The sequence below is a fragment of the Leptodactylus fuscus genome, chromosome 7 (genome assembly GCF_031893055.1).
Source record: "Leptodactylus fuscus isolate aLepFus1 chromosome 7, aLepFus1.hap2, whole genome shotgun sequence".
NCBI lineage: Eukaryota > Metazoa > Chordata > Amphibia > Anura > Leptodactylidae > Leptodactylus > Leptodactylus fuscus.
Window position 1 is genome coordinate 11,940,960 of NC_134271.1, and position 17,314 is coordinate 11,958,273.

A 17,314-nucleotide genomic window follows, 5' to 3' on the forward strand; every position below is an offset into this window, starting at 1 on the left:
TTTGTTCCAAGTAACAAATCCCACTGAGTGAAAACTTATACATGTGTAGGTGGACGGCTGAGGAAACAACACAAAGGAGAAGTGCGATTGTGTGTGAAATCTAGAGAGGAGACACATTGTTCCAGAGACAAAACGTCAGGATCTACCAACACACCAAAATAAGTCTCCATACATGTGAAGAACGCCCGGCCCGTGATGGATCAAAGCCTCTGGGTCAAGAGGTCAGCAATCAGAGATACTTAAGTATCTGCCCTTTCTGTAAATTATGTTTCTGGAGCCTATGGATACATAGAGGTCGCTCAGTTTTCTTCAGATAGTAGAGTATGGACCAAATGGACTCATATACTTTCCAGAGACACCATAGACCAGGGGGTAGGGAACGTACGGCTGTTGCAAAACTACAACTCCCAGCATGCATACTTGCTCTGCTATTCTTGGAACCCCCATGGAAGTGAATGGAGCATGATGGGAGTTGTAGTTTCACAGCAGCTTGAGAGCCGAAGGTAACCCTGCCATAGACAATAGACACATCTTGATTTTTAGATTTCTTTGTGCTATCAGTCCCATAACATCATACAAGCAGCTACAGGCAGTGCCGTCTTTGCCTGCTGGGAGTACAGTCTAGTTATCCTTCTCGCTATATTCTACTCAATGAGAGATGACAAAGATACAGTCAGGGAGGCTGCAATAACTTTTCCATTATAACTGTATGAAAGAGCTGTCTAATCATCAGCAGCAACTTGTGCTTTGCTATTGATCCCATAACGCCTCGAGCACAGCATCACGCGGGCAGCTAGAGACAGTAGCCTCTCTGCCTTTTGGAAGGACAGTGTAATTATTCTTCTCTCTGTATCTCTGTATTCTTCTAAATAATCTAAGATGTTCTATATATAGTTAGGGAGGCTGCATGGTCATCTTTTCCTTTAAAACTGTGTGACAGTGTAGGTCTAATCATCAGCAGTGGCAGTGAAGAATTTCAGGACCCCATTCAGGCAAATTTCTAATTTCTCTTCTTTACATGCATGATCTATTAGATACCTGTATATTATACATGGAAGCAAAAATACTATTGTGGCTTTTAGTAAGAGAAAATCTCATTAAGAATCGTTGAGCCTATGGCTCAACTGTCAGGGGGTCTGCACCCCATGCAGGAGGTACTGAGTTTAAGACCCCGAATAGACCCTGTGAGATAATAACTAATATAAAACCTTACATAGGGGATCTGCCTATCTTTCAAAGTGGGGAATGCTGGCATCTTTTTTTTTTTATGTAGATTGCAGCAATGTACATTTATTTTCCTAGTATTTTTCCTTCAGTATGTCTTTGCAGGATGGGAGGAAATGCACGCAAACACGGGTAGAACATACAAACTCCTTGTAGATCTTGTTCCTGGCAGGATTCGAACCCAGGACTCCAGCACTGCAAGGCTGCAGTGCTAACCACTGAGCCACCGTGTTGCCCCGGGAATGCTGGCATTTTGATGGCCGCTTCATTAGTATTCAATGCACTGACATCACTGTTGAGCCCTCTTCCCACTGAGCTGAGCTGTGACAAGACCGCAATGGTTGTACTGCCCTGATGGCTTTGCAACAAGTATGTGTATCCTCCAAGGAGATACTGTGTGGTATAGTCCATGCAATAAGTGTCTGAGATGGGCAAACCCTGGAGAGAACGGAAAGACCTGCAATTCCCAGGAGGTCACTATGGACGTGACCCAACTGAACAGAGGAGTCGGACATTTTCAGCGCTCGGTTATCTGTTCCATTCGAGTTGGGCAACACAAACCATCTATTCTCATGATTGGGGTCAGACTCCTCTGACCTGACACTTATCACCTATTGTAAAGCTGACCTAAACCAAACATCACTTTTAAACGGTCTTCTTTGATCCTAAAAATGATGCGTAAACCAGGGGTGGTAAGTCATTACTGATGTGGATTATTCTACAGTCACCTAAAGCCAGCCATCACATCAGTACTAGTGATGAAGCGGATCTATACACTACATGACAAATCATGGCGAGGCCTCGGCACTTATGAGCGCTGTTTATCATCCTATTATTCCGATTCATTTCAGATTTTATTTTTAAGAACTAATTAAGACGGAACGTCTCGTCTAACCTTTAAGCGTATATGTTCTCAAGCTGACTTGGCAGGGCTAATATCACCACGTTGTGCGGGGTCTATGAGAAGGCTCTGAAATAAAGATTGAAGTCAGAATTTCAACGCTTATCTAATTTACATGGTATACAAGATGGCGGTAGAGACCTTCTAACCAAGAAGCAGAATCTGTCCCCTGGTTTGATTCATGACCTGAAGTCCGATGATGCAATGCTTTACATCTACTCGGTAGGTGTCTCTAGGACAGGAAGGGGCGGTTACCTGTAAGCAGCCACTGATTGGCCAATCACAATAACATGTAACTTCCTGTTAGCAGAGGGGAGGGATTTGTGATTATACTACTGTTTTACTAAAATGGAATAAGACGACTTGGGTGATAGCGGAACTAGCGAGCTAGCTTTCCTGATCTAAATGGATGTTGGCCGAGAATACATGTATTCTTTATGGGAAGAGGAGAGAAAGTTGCAATAATGCCGGCCTATAGGCCTGTGGTAGGGTTGCAGTAGTTCGGGAACTCGCACTCTCAAAAATCACTTTGATGCTGTGAGTCAAGCCGCTTTGAGTCCGAGATGTGGACCAAGTTTCTTGGAATATCTGAATAAGAACTAATGAAGACTATTCCGAGGCTTCTTTGTGGAAACTCCAGCCATCCTGGGGTCAATAACTCACAATCCCTTAGATGCTGTGCCATGTTTTAGCCAAATGCCAAAGCCATAAGAACCCAATGGGTCCACACCATCTCCTCCAAGGTTTGTGACAACCACAGATTCTACAAAGGCTTGCCCAATGCCAAATCCGTAAGAACCCAATGGGTCCACACCATCTTCTCCAAGGTTTGTGACAACCACAAATTCTACAAAGAACACGCTTGGGGGGTTTTTAGTGGCTAGAGTCCATGAGGCCTACATCTAACCTACGGAAAACCTCAGCCTAATGAGGCAACGAAACAGAATTCTTTCTTTAAGGCTGCCATGGTCTCTACTGTGAAGGAACGAGACAATAAGTCAGCATAACGGACAGCACAAGCCACCTCTCCATAAGCTAACAAGGAAGTAAAGCAAGCTACACAAATGCATATAATCTCATGAGGTTGCAGCCTTAGACTATTTCGAGCGCGATTACCACATAATTTGTGATGCCATGGCAACCATTGGAACTTCAGGCCAACCCAGAACTTCCATATCCTTGGGTAACATCTTCCTCCGAAGAGTTTTCTGCCACATTAGATATCGCCAAATTGTCTGCCCAGCTGTAAGCAATTCATCTACTTATAAGTATTAACCCTGGCAGCGCTGGGAGTGACCTGCCCCAGGACCCGGAGCACAGGACTGAGCCGAAACGATGCAGAAATGCCGCATTATATATATACCGAGTCTGGTCATCGGACGTCGACCACGCAGAAGCAGAATGGGGCCAATAAAGAGTGGCGATGTTTGCAGGCGGCAGGGCAGGGGTTAATAGAAATCCAGGGCAAGTGTGGGTAATATTTAGCTAATTTTAAGCATGTTATTCTCCATCAGATATAAGGCTCTGAGCATAAAACTGTTCGCCCGTGCGTCTCGGGAAGCAGATGTTTTTTGTCTTTGCACATCACATCTTCTGAGCCACATTAGAGGTTACAGTCATTATTTGCATTTCATGTCAGAGGAGTTTGTAGCCGGCAGTCCTGGCGAGGTGAGGAGACATGATGCAAGGTGTGTGCACACAACAGAGGTTACACAACAGTCAGGTTAGGGCCGACTTTAGAGCACCGGAAGAACCTGCAGGGCTACATTCAGCCTGGACATAGATATAGCTTTAAGCTGATCAGACGTAACTTTTTAACCATCTTTCTAAATTATGTAATTCCTCCTTGTACACAAGATCTCTGTGAGATGTGGCCCAAGATGTCAGCAGCAGATCTAGAGAGTCCTGGAAGATGCTCGGTGCGGCCTCCAGGCATCAGACTTGATTTCCAGCAAATCTTATCAATGATTGCTCAGATTGAGATCTGCGGAATTTGGAGCCAAGTCATCACCTTCATCTCTTATTCCTGACTTCCGTTTTTGCAATGTAGCCAGGACAATATGCTGCTGAACTGTCTAATGCCATAGCAATGAATGGGGAGGACTTGGTCTGTACAATGGTTAGGTAGGTGATATGTTTAATGGTAACATCCACATCACAACAAGACACAAGGTTTCTTAGCAGAATCCAGACTATCATACTGCCTTGGAGTCTTCTTCCTGTAGCGCCCCCTGGTGCTACGTCTTCCCTAGGTAAGTGATGTACATACATCCCGTGGACAGGTGGGTGCAACACGTGATTCAGACCAGGCTATATTCTTCCATTGCTTCATGGTCCAGTTCTGATACATGTTTATTGTATGTTCTTTTGGCCTTGGACACAGGTGAGCATGAGAATGGTCCAAGACTAAGCAACCCGTAGGCATCGATTTGTACTACAACAACGCTTCTTTGGGCATCAAGCCTTGACTGTCAATGGTATAACGATTGTCCTTCATTGGAGCATTTTGCTAGTTACTAACCACTGCAAACCATTAACACCCCATAAGACCTGCCATTTTTGTTGGTGTACAGTATTTCCTTGACAACTTTTAACAATATGGCCCCATACACACGACAGGACGATGAAAAACCAGATGGCCTCTTCTGTGTGCAGACAAGACTAGCGTTGAGCCGAACTTGAGATTTCAAGATCGATTTTAAAATCCGATTTCCGATCATTTTCCAGCCGATCTCGATCGTGAAATTTGCTCGATCGCCGATCGGAATCCGATCTTTTCCGATCCCGATCGCTCAACCCTAGACAAGACCAAGCTGCAAAGATGGACAGGATTAGGACCTGCTCTATATTGCGCAGCTCACTCCTACAGCCCCCACGTGGATCTGTAAAAAATTTGGCTGTGTGCATGGGGCCACCGGAAGTAATGGGCCTGTATGTTATCTGTTATTATGGATCTGTAAGAACGCATAGCACGCAGACCAAAAATACAGTTGTGTGCATGGGGAAATATAAATTATACCTTATACCCCCTCCACCAATAGCCGTCCCTCTAGTGATTCCGGCACAGTTGGGATTTTTTTCAATAGCCCACTCCATTCCTGAGCAGTCGGTGCTGTTAGATTCAGTGCCTGATATAACTAGAAGTCTAATGTAAAGTGGGTAGTGTAAGACAGGAGTAGACAAGGGGGCGTGTCAAAGGAGGAAGACAGTGTCAAAGCTTTGTTTCACACCCTTTTCCTGCCTGACCTCACCCACTTGACATTTGAGAGTCTAGTTAGTATATCCAGCACCAAAAGTAACAGCACTGATTGCTCAGGAACGGTAGGTGCTAGAGAAAAAAAATCAACTGTGCCGGAATCAGTGGTGGGGCCTCTATTAAAATGTGAAAAGGGCTGGAGTTGGTGATGCCTATTAACAATAACCTTTCACTTATTTCAGCGCAGTTGGAATTTTTTCTCTAACCACGCCATTCCTGAGCAGTCAGTGCACTTAAGGTTTGGTGAATGATATGCTAACAAAACTTCCTAACGTCAGGTGGTGGTGTGAGTAAGAGCCATCATCGCTTGCCTGCTTCTGACACCGCCCACTTGACAGTCTCATTAGCATATTGGACGCCAAAACTAACAGCACTGATTGCTCAGGAATAGAGATGAGCGAGTACCGTTCGGATCAGCCGATCCAAACAGCACGCACCCATAGAAATGAATGGAAGCACCTGTGACGCCGGCCGGACGCCGGCAAAGTCAGCGTCACAGGTGCTTCCATTCATTTCTATGGGTGCGTGCTGTTTGGATCGGCTGATCCGAACAGTGTTCGCTCATCTCTACTCAGGATCATTGGAAGTTAGGAACAAAATTGCAATAGCACTAGAATCAGAAGCATGGATGGAAAGAGATAGAGTTGGTGGAGGTAGTGGCAGGTTCTGTTTTTATGGAATTGTAGTAGCACCTAGCACATGGACCAAAGATACTGCGTGAATGGGGCCTTAGAGGAGTCCCACGTAAATATACACAACTGCTCATACGTTAGTAAAGCACAAGATACAGCAGGTGCCAAACTCTGACTCTATTGTATCTTACACAACCCGAGACCGTTCCTTAATGCGAACGAACAATGCGAACGAACAATGCAAAGAAACCTAGGCGAAAGTCTTGTAAATTCAATGAATGAAAATCCTCTGCGGATGGCAGAAAAACACAAGCCATATTTAATGCCACACAGCGCCCTGCTCCTGTAATCTGCATCCTCCAGCAGATCTGTCTGCTCCTCCCTGCCAGATTGCAGAAATTACTGCAGGCCTTATAATTATAGAAACAATTTTAGAATTATTACATTAAAAAAAAAAAAGCAGAAGAAGAAGCAACAGCGAGAACATGTTCTGGAGAGACACCCGGACCAGCGCACGCTCATCATGTATACAGGAATAGAGGCTTCCTGGCTAGAAACCTAGCAACGGTATCCAAGAATTTGTGAGTCTGCTCATCAACTACACAAACTCGCACACACAGACACACATGCAACGGCTCACACGGCGAAACAAAGCTTCTCGCTCTCGTATCCGGAAGGGAACAAACCTTTCTTGCACGAAGAGGAACAGCCCATGTCACCTAATCCATATGGTCAGGCTCTGCCTCACAGGAGCACCCCCTACCAAAAACAAACCGGGGGCAGACGGGGTATCATCTTGTGATGTGTCCGGCCTTAGCTTTACAGCAAGCCTTGGTAAAGTCCGCCGGCACCCTGGCGTTGTGACTCCATCTTTTAGCAGCCATAGTAGAAATGCGAGGCTTAGCACATGCTTCCTAAACCTTCTGTGCTCATTTACTCGCAGACAGCTGGATGGATACAGTCAGGGATTAACTTCTTTTTTTTTTTATTCCCCCCCAACTGGATTTTAATCCATTACTTACCCTAAAACTATAAAAAATGTATTGACGGGAACTGCAACTAATTATATAGGGCAGGGTATGCGGGTCAATGTGGTGAGGGATTCAGGATCCCGGGTGTATATAGAGAATTATATACGGACTTTCCTCTAATCAGATAGTCCAGAGAGTCTGATAATCCAAAACATGAACACAATGAGGAATCCCATAAGGCTTCCTACCGTATCACAGATCTGTTGCTATTTTGTATGATTCTGCCAAGTGCAAATTTAGCCAAGACCCGAGTGAAGATTCACATTTGGGGGATATTTTTTGCAGCAAATTTGGATACAACGAATATGGGGAAAGTGTTACGTGCAGATTTTGATGCAGATTTGTTGTAGATGTCAATATGAAACACTTTGCTTTTCAATCCTCTGAGGTTTCTAAAAAAGGGGAAAGTTATAAAATGTTTCATGTTCAAAGTTTACTTGTGGGTTTCCTTCTGACAGATCTGAACCCTTATAATCCAGAATATCTGATAATATGGCATGTATTATGTTCCACAGGTGCTGGATTTAAGGGACTGGTCCAAGACTGACATATGTCAACTATCTACAGGATAAGAGATAGGTGTCTGATCACTGGGGCCCTCCAGTCATGAGATCAGGGGGCCCCATGTCCACAGTTTTCAAGGAGGTCCAGCATGCACACCGCCTCTCTATGCATTCCCTATGGCACTGCCATAGATAGCTGAGCACTACACCGAGTAATCCCATAGAGAGTGAATGGAGCAGTAGTGAGCATGCTCAGCCTGTGACTGCATTGAGTCAGGGGAACGTGACCCCCGTTTGTAATTGGTGAACGTTCCAGCAGTAGGATCTTACTGATCAACAAGTCAGCCCTCTTAAAGGGATCCTGTCATTAAAACTCAGTTTTTTCTGTCTAACACATAGGAATAGCCTTAAGAAAGGCTATTCTTCTCCTCCTACCTTTAGATGTCTTCTCCGTGCCGCCGTTCGATATATAATCCGGTTTTCGTCAGTATGCAAATGTATGTCAGTATGCTGCTCAAACAGCACTGGGGGCGTCCCCAATGCTGCGAGAGAACTCTCCAGCGCCACCTACATCTTCTTCAGGAACGGGTCTTCTTCGCATTGTCTTCCGGCAGTGGATTCAAACTTCTAGGCCTCGGGCAGCCGACTTCGCATGCTCGCCGGCCACAAGAAAGTGGCCCACAATACCGTGTAAGCGACCATTTTCTTGTGGCCGGCGGTTATGCAGTCGGCTTTGCCCTAGGCCCGAGGTCTAGAAGTTTGAAGCCAGCGCCGGAAGAAGACACGTTTTTGAAGAAGATGGAGGCGGTGCTGGAGAGTTCTCTTGCAGCACTGGGGACGCCCCCAGTGCTGTTTGAGTGCTGGGGCCCGCCCCCAGTGCTGTGAGAGAACTCATTTGCATACAGACGAAAATCGGGATTTTTACCGAATGGAAGCATGGAGAAAACATCTAAAAGGTAGGAGAAGGCTATTCCTACGTGGTAGGCAGAAAAATTGATAGGATCCCTTTAAGGCATAACATTAAAACCCCTTTAAAGCCATGTGCTATATAGTCACATTGAAAGGAATTTATCAGCCCGTCTACCCCATTTTTCTGCCATCGATGGGCGATATTGTGTCACCTATTTTGTCACAAGGCTCCTTCTTCCCGTTCAGCACTTTTGCAATTGCTATCAGGCCCTGCAGCCTAAAGGGGCCCGAAGACCTCTCAACAATATAATACACCAGTATGATAGTGAGCACATTTTAAGTGGGGGCCCCACTTACAGTATTATGCATTGTGGGCCCAGGAAAATTTTACGCCTTGGAGACGTCCATAGTACCGTAGTACATTACTGCTGGATTATTAGATGAAATATTAAAGGAATTATTCAATATCCAGGCTTGTCTTCCATTTGCTGCCATGTATATTTATGTCTGTATATGCCATGTATGGAAAATCCTCAGACCTGGTAAATATTACATCTGCTTCTAACTCTAAAATATTCTGCAATGCACTAAAAAAAAAAAAAAAATCAGTTTTTCCTGCCATAGCGCGGATGGCACCAGATGTAGTTATATATATATATATATATATATATATATATATATATATATATATATATATTTTACATTTTTAATATTTATGACACAAAAACCATCTGCAACAATGAGCCATGCGCAGCTCAGATACATAATTCATGGCTGTATTTATATTTCTAGATCACACTGGTGGCAGGGACCAGGCAGAAGCAAACGACTGCAGATACTAACAGTTGAGGATTGTAACATTAGTCTGGCCTAGCAAGGCTTCTTCCCCAATCAAAGAGATTATTGCGATGCAGCTATTGTTAAAGTAACAGCACATGTATTAGATGTAGCGCACCTAGAAAGGTGGTCTCTGATATGCAGATTTTGGGTCTTTTCTCCATCCCTTGGCCAGTCCCTCTAAATACAGATTTTCTCCCTCTATATGTACTGTGTGAACAGCCATGTCCCTCATAGGCTATAATCACGTGGCAGATTTGTTGCAGAAATTTTAGGGCCTGTCCCATTCTTCCAATTCTTTTGCCTCCTGCCAATCAGGCCCCATTTAGATGAATATAATTGATTTTCAGTTTCCAAAATCTCTGCAACTTTTGTGTCTTGTGTGAATATTGTTCAGAAAAGCTGCCTCTGCATCAACCTCTTCCATGTCCTTTATTGTCCAGAATTGGAAAACAGCGCCACTCTTGTCCATGGGTTGTTTGGTATTGCAGCTCAGCTTCTCTGAGGTGAACAGAACTGAAATGCAATACCAGATACAACCTGGTGTCAGGTGTGGCACTGTTGTAAGTCTGCACAACTCCTTTGAGGCTTAGTTCACACAGGGTGGTAGGGCGGATTTTCGCACCGAGCGGTTCAAAACCCGCCTGCCATGACAGTCGCGGCTTCCCCCTCCGGAGCAGGCTCAAATGAATGGGCCGACTCCAGAGGTTGCTGCCACCAGGCGGACGCTGTGGCTCAACGAGCCGCGGAAGCCGCCTGAAGAAAGGGCAGCCTAGTGGTCTACATAGACCACCATTGTGAGGGGGCGGATAGTGATGTGGATTATGCGCCATAATCTGCCCCCTTAGTGCCAGTGTGAACGAACCCTTAAAGTTCACAATAAAAGTGATGATAAAACTCCTGTGTCTAGCTAGTACTCTTAAATATTTGTTACAGTGCTCCCCATTCTTTTTACTCCTTCTCAGAACGTCCATTGTTGGTGGTCGCACATGCTCAGAGGGTTTACCACCCAGGTCCTCTTGTACACAGACAGCCAATAAGAGGCAGCGATATCGAAGAGGATTCTTTACATCATCTCTGGAAAGATGAAGTGCAATGTTGTGAGAGAAGTTGTCAAAGTAACACCAGGGGGTAATAAATGAACACTAGTGGGCATGAAATCAAGCAAAGGCAGCGCCACCTACTGTTTCCGCACCAAGCACGCCATCTTTATGTATCTTCCATTTTCGCCCCTCTATATTTAGAGCTTTCTGCTGCAGTTTTTACCCTCGGGTGTATGAGCTTTAAGAGGTTGTCCTGCTTGTCCAGGACAGTGGATAAGTGATCAATGCGGGTCCAAACGTTGGGTCCCCCAGTGATCACGAGGACAAGGGATCGAAATTTCCCCTACAATTTCCTTGTGAATGGAGTGCCAGTGACCTGCACTCCATTTACTTCGACGTGCTGCAGGTGCAAAATCCACCTAACTACCAACTTGAAACTCTGCCATGTGTACAGGCGCTAAATCTTGGCTGCAGGATCTCCAAACTCTTCTGTGTTTATTTTATAATGGAGAAGTGATGACTGGTTATCCGGGCGCACAATGCAGACCCTCAGTTACTGTGAGCTGCGGCCTTTGTGTCCATTATAGCTGACCAATTCTCCAAAGATTTCGGGCAGTCTTTTTTCCTGCAGCGATCTGCTGTCATGTAGAAATCTGATGATCCAGCGACTATTTTAATACGGCACGTTCATTATCAAAATGCCAAATAAACATTTTCCATCCTTGGCATTCTCTCCTAAGATCTGCGCTCCATGGAGAATTGGAAAGGAAGAGCAATTAAACGTAAACCACTGGCAGAGCGCACATGAAATAAGGCTCCGTCATGAGACCGCCATCCATAAGAGGCCTGGTGAGCTGCGTAGGCCTGCACTCTAGCATTATGATGGGGAATTCTCATAGATCTTTCTTTTCTGCATACAGATGCTTTGATGATCTATGAAGAGAGGCGATAGCTTTGGATCCTGTAAAATTTTATGTCCATATCTTCTAGGATGCAACTAAGATCTCCTTAGTGGAAAAGAAGAACTTGCTCTAGCGCCATCTTTTGGAACAGATCAATGCTTGAAAGCTAAATGGATAGTCTGGGAATATAGACAATGCAGAAAATCTCCATCCAAAAGGAGCAGGGACCCATCTGCAGTGCAAAGGAGGGTGCTAACTGGTTGTTGAGAGGTCCAAGACTTGGGTCAAAATGGAAATGATGTCTCCTGGTCATCCGGCGGGTGCCAAGTAAGCATGGTTGGTCTTACGGAGATCAACCTGTGCGCTTGGGCGCTGGGCCGGCCAAAGAGCCAAAGCCCAGGGTTCGGGCGGGGAGCCCGGCTGGGTCGTATTCGGCGAAGAACCCGGGGTGCCTTGTTTCTGATGCCTCTCATGACGATTCAAAGACAAACTCTCACTTGTCCTCCTGGGTATGTGCGTGCCGCGGGAGTCTGCCGGCGAAAACCGCCTTAGGACGCCACCGGCACTCGCAGATCGTTACACAACTCCGGAGCTGAAGGGAAGAGAGGGAAGATAGAACCCACGCCGTAGCCAGCTGGGCACAGCTGAGCAAGGGTCCCTTCCCGCCGGGTCGGCGGTGGTCATATCGATCGGTGTGGGGGTTGTCCAACATCTGAAGAGTACGTCATCAGTATCAGATTGGTCAATCACCTGTTTTGGCCATCAGAGTGCTGGAAGCAGCACTAGTCTTATTGAAGTGAATGGGAGTGGGGCTACAGTTCCAGGAGCCACCTCGGCAGTGTACGAACCAGAAGCTGTATACAGTGTACTGAGCTCTATATACTGTGTAGCGGTGCTTAGTCCCTCTGTGCCCCTGGGATACTGGGTTTTCATCCAACCTGGAGTTGACACATCCTCCCAGTCTGCTCAAGATACAAGAAAGATTCCCCTCATACAGGAGACAGAGCCAGATTATAATCTATGTCCTGCACCGTGGAATATATTAGCAATATACAAGCAATGGAAAATGAATATACAAAAAACAGCTGTAGTAAAATATGGAGCTGCGGAGGACGTATGGTTAGTCAATGAGATGTCTGCAATGATGTGGTGCAGCCAGTAATATACTACTGACTTATAAATTATTAATATATGGGGATTTGAGGGACAGGCCGTGCATCAGCGAGGATGGGCAGCCTGGCAATTGCTGTTTGCTGGTGAGCGTATTTGGACAAGGGAAACAGAACGAAGTGTTCAGCCAATGTAATACGGAGAAGACATATTCTCTGCTGCCAATCAGTGCAACCAACCTCCCCCCCTAACCTATCAATATGGCTGCTGGTTACAGACTCCCTCTCATGTTCTCATATGTTCCCGTAGAGGATTTAGTTGTTGTGCATTAAAAATATGACATTTGTACAGACAGCGCAGCTTTTATTAAAGAATCTTGGCGCGTACCTATAGAAAATAAAGCTTGCTTTATCTGTATGGAGGGAAGAAAAGAGCAAGAGGGTTCCTGCTACATTGATATTACTACAAATATGCCGAAATAATCCCCCCCACACACACACTTTGCATCCTATTTAGACCTATTTGTCTCCACCTTGTGTAGTCAGATCCCTGCCCTGTTGGAGTTTGCACCTAATTTAGAAACACTGCAGGATCTGACTACACAAGGTTGGTTGTAGTCTGTCACCATGGAGGTACATAGGTCTAAATAGGAGCTGTAGATACAAAGTATATATTTATTTTGGATAAAATAAATAGATGCATAAAATAACTGCATCCTCTGGGGTTGGTGCACCTAAATAGAAATTTACACACCAGCTATTTTCTGGCATGGGATCCTTGTATCATTTACGCCAAAAAAAAATGGAGCAAATGATGATAAAGTTTATGGGACTGTTGGCCTTGGCCCAACACTTCACCCTGCTGCGCCAGCCCTTTGAGGAAATTGGCACGCAGAATGCAAAATTTAAAAAGTCATAAATTTTGCACAAACTTGTGCAAAAAATTAAAATTTTTGAAAATTTGGCTCCGTTCCACCTCTCCAGCTTCCTACTAACATGGTAAGCAATCAGGAAGTGGCAGGCCAAATGACTGCAGACGTATAGACATGGAGACGTATAGATTTATGACATTACTAAAAGTATAGTACATTATCACCGTTGATTTACAATGCGTCTTGTACAATATTACATTGTTTGATTTATAGACATTATAGCCTTCCGCTTCCTTGTTTAATATCTTGGAAAAAAAATAATCATTGCAAATCCAGTTGTGGTGTTACAGAGTCTAATTTACAGGAAATACTGCTGGAAGTGTCACTATAATAGACTGCTATGGTGCACCGGTGACACATTGTGAGACCATTATTTCTAGGTCATGTCAGTAGCTCCTGTATTTGCAGCCTTCCCCTTGCTGGTTGCTTCATTGCACTGGATAAGGTGGAGTAGGCACAGTAGGATTCACGATACAGATACATGGCTATAGTTCTTGTACACAGGCCTAGTTGATAATAGCGCTCAGAGTTTAATATGATGTTATATAAATGTAATAAGCCCTTTGATCCTTGTGGTATTAGAGATGGTGGCCTGCATCGGTGATAAAAGTCCCTATGGGTAAGATAGACGGTTGCAGGCAATGGAGCTAGCAGGAAGCAACACCGTGCGGGGATCAAGTGCTCCCACTAACGCCAAGTTACACCCTCATGGCCGTCTCCTTTATACTCTCCGGCTGCTTCTACCCCATTCTAAGGTTAAGCCGCACCCCTTTGGGAACCATCTGAGGGGGCTAATCCTTGCAGGAAAACAAGCAATGTGATTGGCACGCCACATGTCATATTATCACAGAATGCTCTGTCTTGTTCCCGTCTCCTGACAGCGGCACAAAACAAGATTTTGTGATTTTTTTAATGAATGGACAACTCTTTTAAAGGAACTCATTCACCTTTAAATTCTTAGGATAAAGCATTCATATTAGGTTGCTGGGGGACTTACACACTGATCAGCTGTGTTTAGGGATTGCACTATTTGGATGAGCGCTATGGTCTCTTCAGTACTTAGTAAGCACAGCACTGTCTAATTATATAGTGGTTGTGTTTGGTACTGCAGCCTAGTCCTATTTCCTTGCACGGTACCAAGGTCGTGTGACTGATAAATACGACGTCACTCGGTCTGTGAAGTGGAAATGGCACTCGCCATAGTACCATTGCACTTTGATAAGCTGATCTGTGGGGTCCAGGGTGCCAAACTCACACCAATCAGATATTAATGACCGATTCAAGGGATAGATTATCAATATTTTAGTTCTAGAAAATCCCTTTACTAGCTTTCAGCCAAACACCTATATACATGCATGCGAACTGTGGATAGGCCATTAATATCAGATAAATGGGAGCCCAAATCCTGACAGTAGGCAGTTACTAGTGGTTGTGCCTGGTACTACAGCTCAGTATCATTCAAGGGACTCAATTACAGTACCAGACACAGTCTCTAATAAAAGTGTTATTGGTTGGGGTGCAGAGAGTCGAATTCGATCTGCTCTCATAAAGACAGACCAGTTACCATTCTTGCAACCCTGTGCACTCGATTCAGTACCATTCAAGGGACTGGGACTCAATGGCAATACCAGGCACAGTCACTACTAAGAGTACAATGCTATACCTGGTAGACAATGAATGGGGCACAGTGATCGGTGGGGGGTGCAGAGAGTCAGATCCTAGCAATCTGACGTCGAGGATATCAAAAGACAGTTCATCATTTTTCTATCCCTGTGTTATAGCTCTTGCACCTCTGTGCACTAGATTCTTGCCCTGGGATGTCTGCGGTATCTCAATAGATTATACAATGCACCCAAAACAGATTATGTATGTCATTACTTACCAATATCAGTTTCTTTGTGGTTTTTAATAAACTCGGCAAGCTCGAAGTTCCCGGCTATTATAGCGACCTGCAAGAAAGAAAATATCATGTCACTCGCTGATGATGGATATGAGGGTCTAATACGCTGCAAATGAATGTGAAGAGTTGCGGAGCGAGCAGCAAAGCGTGTGCGCTCAGCAGCTGTACCTGCAGCAGTCGGGCAGCTGTGCTCGGCTCCAGCAGCGGAGAGTAGCAGCATCTGCCGCAGCCTGGCACCCCCTAATCTGCTCCCCTCCGCTCCATTGCTTTGTTATTAAATAAACCATCTCGGAAGGTGCTGAGCATTGGTTATTTGCTGAAATGAGGCGAGTAACCCTTGGGCTTAAGATAATTATAATTGTAAATCATGGCTGCGAGTCCACACACATAGACACAGGCAGGCTCCAGAGCACGTCGGGATTATCTGCCGCGATAACTCATTTTCAGTCCAGTTATTTATGAAAAAGATGGCCGATTATCAATATAGTCACCACCGGAGCATTCACAGGGGCCAACCAGCCTGAGTGCCAAAGCTGCCATCTGCTACGCCACAATAGATGACTTTATAACTACGCAGACTCATCAATGGGTGACAACCTTGGTGGGCAATGACCCATACGGGCCCTCCATTAAGTACTGGGACAGAAGGGATTGGAGTCTGCTTCACCCTACACACAATACATCTTGGGCCAATTCTGTCGTCCTCTTCTTCCTTTGTTATTGATTCCTATGATCGGATTCCTAGCACGATCTACACCCATAGAATCCAATAAACTCTACTTACTTGGGTTGGTTTCTGTCAAAGTGTCCAGAGAAAAATAGCCCTATAATCTTTATCTCGCTTGTCTGGTAGTCTAGGGTAGCAAAGGGTTAATGGTAATATTTCGGCAGATCTAGGGTGGTAAATGGTTAATGATAATATCCCTGGTCATGTAGGGATTAACGGTAGCATTCATTATGGGTTATGGAAGTTAGGAAATGAATAACATCTCTGATGGGCTAGGCCAGTGAAAGAATCAATGATATATTCCCTGGTGGTCTAGTGCAGTGAAGGAGTCAATATTAACATCCCTGATGGGCTAGGGCAGGAAAGGAATCAATGATAATATGAAAGGTGCTATAGAGCCTTGAAGGAGTCACATCCCATTACAACATCCCTGGTGGACTAGGGTAGTGTCTTTTTGACTGGCTAACTCAACTCCTCAGTAGTCAGAGTGGGCCCTCTTACCTAACTGGGACCCCACCTCTGCTTGTTGCCTTGTAGAGGCCCAATTCTTTAATCCCCAACACGTGCCAGTCATGGCTCAGTCATCTATTCCATTCAAATTAGATGGTTGGCTAAGACCACCAAAATAGTGAGTTCACATACGGCCGCCATTAGTCTACGATAAGTACTCCTGAACCCCTTCTTTCGACAACTATTACTATCGAACGTCCGCTCATATACAAGCTTGGTTCAGTACGATCATTTCCTTCCACCATCATCTGCCATTGAAGTTCAGTCAACAATTCCACTCAAATTAGATGCTGGGCCAAGACAACCAACATGGACGACATTGGCCAACAAGAGCCCTGCACCAAACACCCCTTCTGTTGACAACGATTGCTAACAAACTCCACATTCACACAGGTCTGGTCTGATCCTTTCCTCCACCGACACAATCCTAATGAAGTTCAGTTAAAAATATCATTCACAATAGATAGTTGGGCCGGCCTAAGTCTAACGTGTCCGGCCTCCGAGTACTCTACACCCAATAGGTGTGGTCCTAGCGAACCAGGTGTGGTCCTCTCTCTTCTCTACAAGAATCCCAAGAACACCACATGGTCTTTCCTTCCTTGAAGGAGCTGTAATGGTAGCTCTATTGGTGGTTTTGATGAAGGAAAGGATGAAAGGAATTTGCAACGAGACAACAACCCCAGGACTTCTATTTATCAGAGATTTTTTTTTTCTCCATTGTTCATCTCACAACAACGCTCCACCATGTTTTGTCAACTTGACAGAGACTTGTTGCCGATTCCCTTTCAGTCCTGTTACCTGGTTTGATGTTGACACGACATCTTCCCATTGTTACGTCCCACAGGTGCTAATCAAAACGTCAAGGAACAGCCACCCTTGAAGAACGCGCTGAATCGAG

The 17,314-nt window shown here is 45.0% G+C and overlaps 1 protein-coding gene across 1 annotated transcript in view; it reads right to left on the minus strand.

Annotated features, from left to right (window-relative positions):
- SHANK2 (SH3 and multiple ankyrin repeat domains 2) overlaps positions 1–17,314 on the minus strand; it is a 282,554-nt gene that overhangs the window by 165,661 nt on the left and 99,579 nt on the right. Inside the window, exon 10 of the mRNA XM_075281002.1 lies at positions 15,162–15,228. Within this exon, the coding sequence (XP_075137103.1) occupies positions 15,162–15,228 (67 nt within the window). The remainder of the gene's footprint in view (positions 1–15,161; positions 15,229–17,314) is intronic.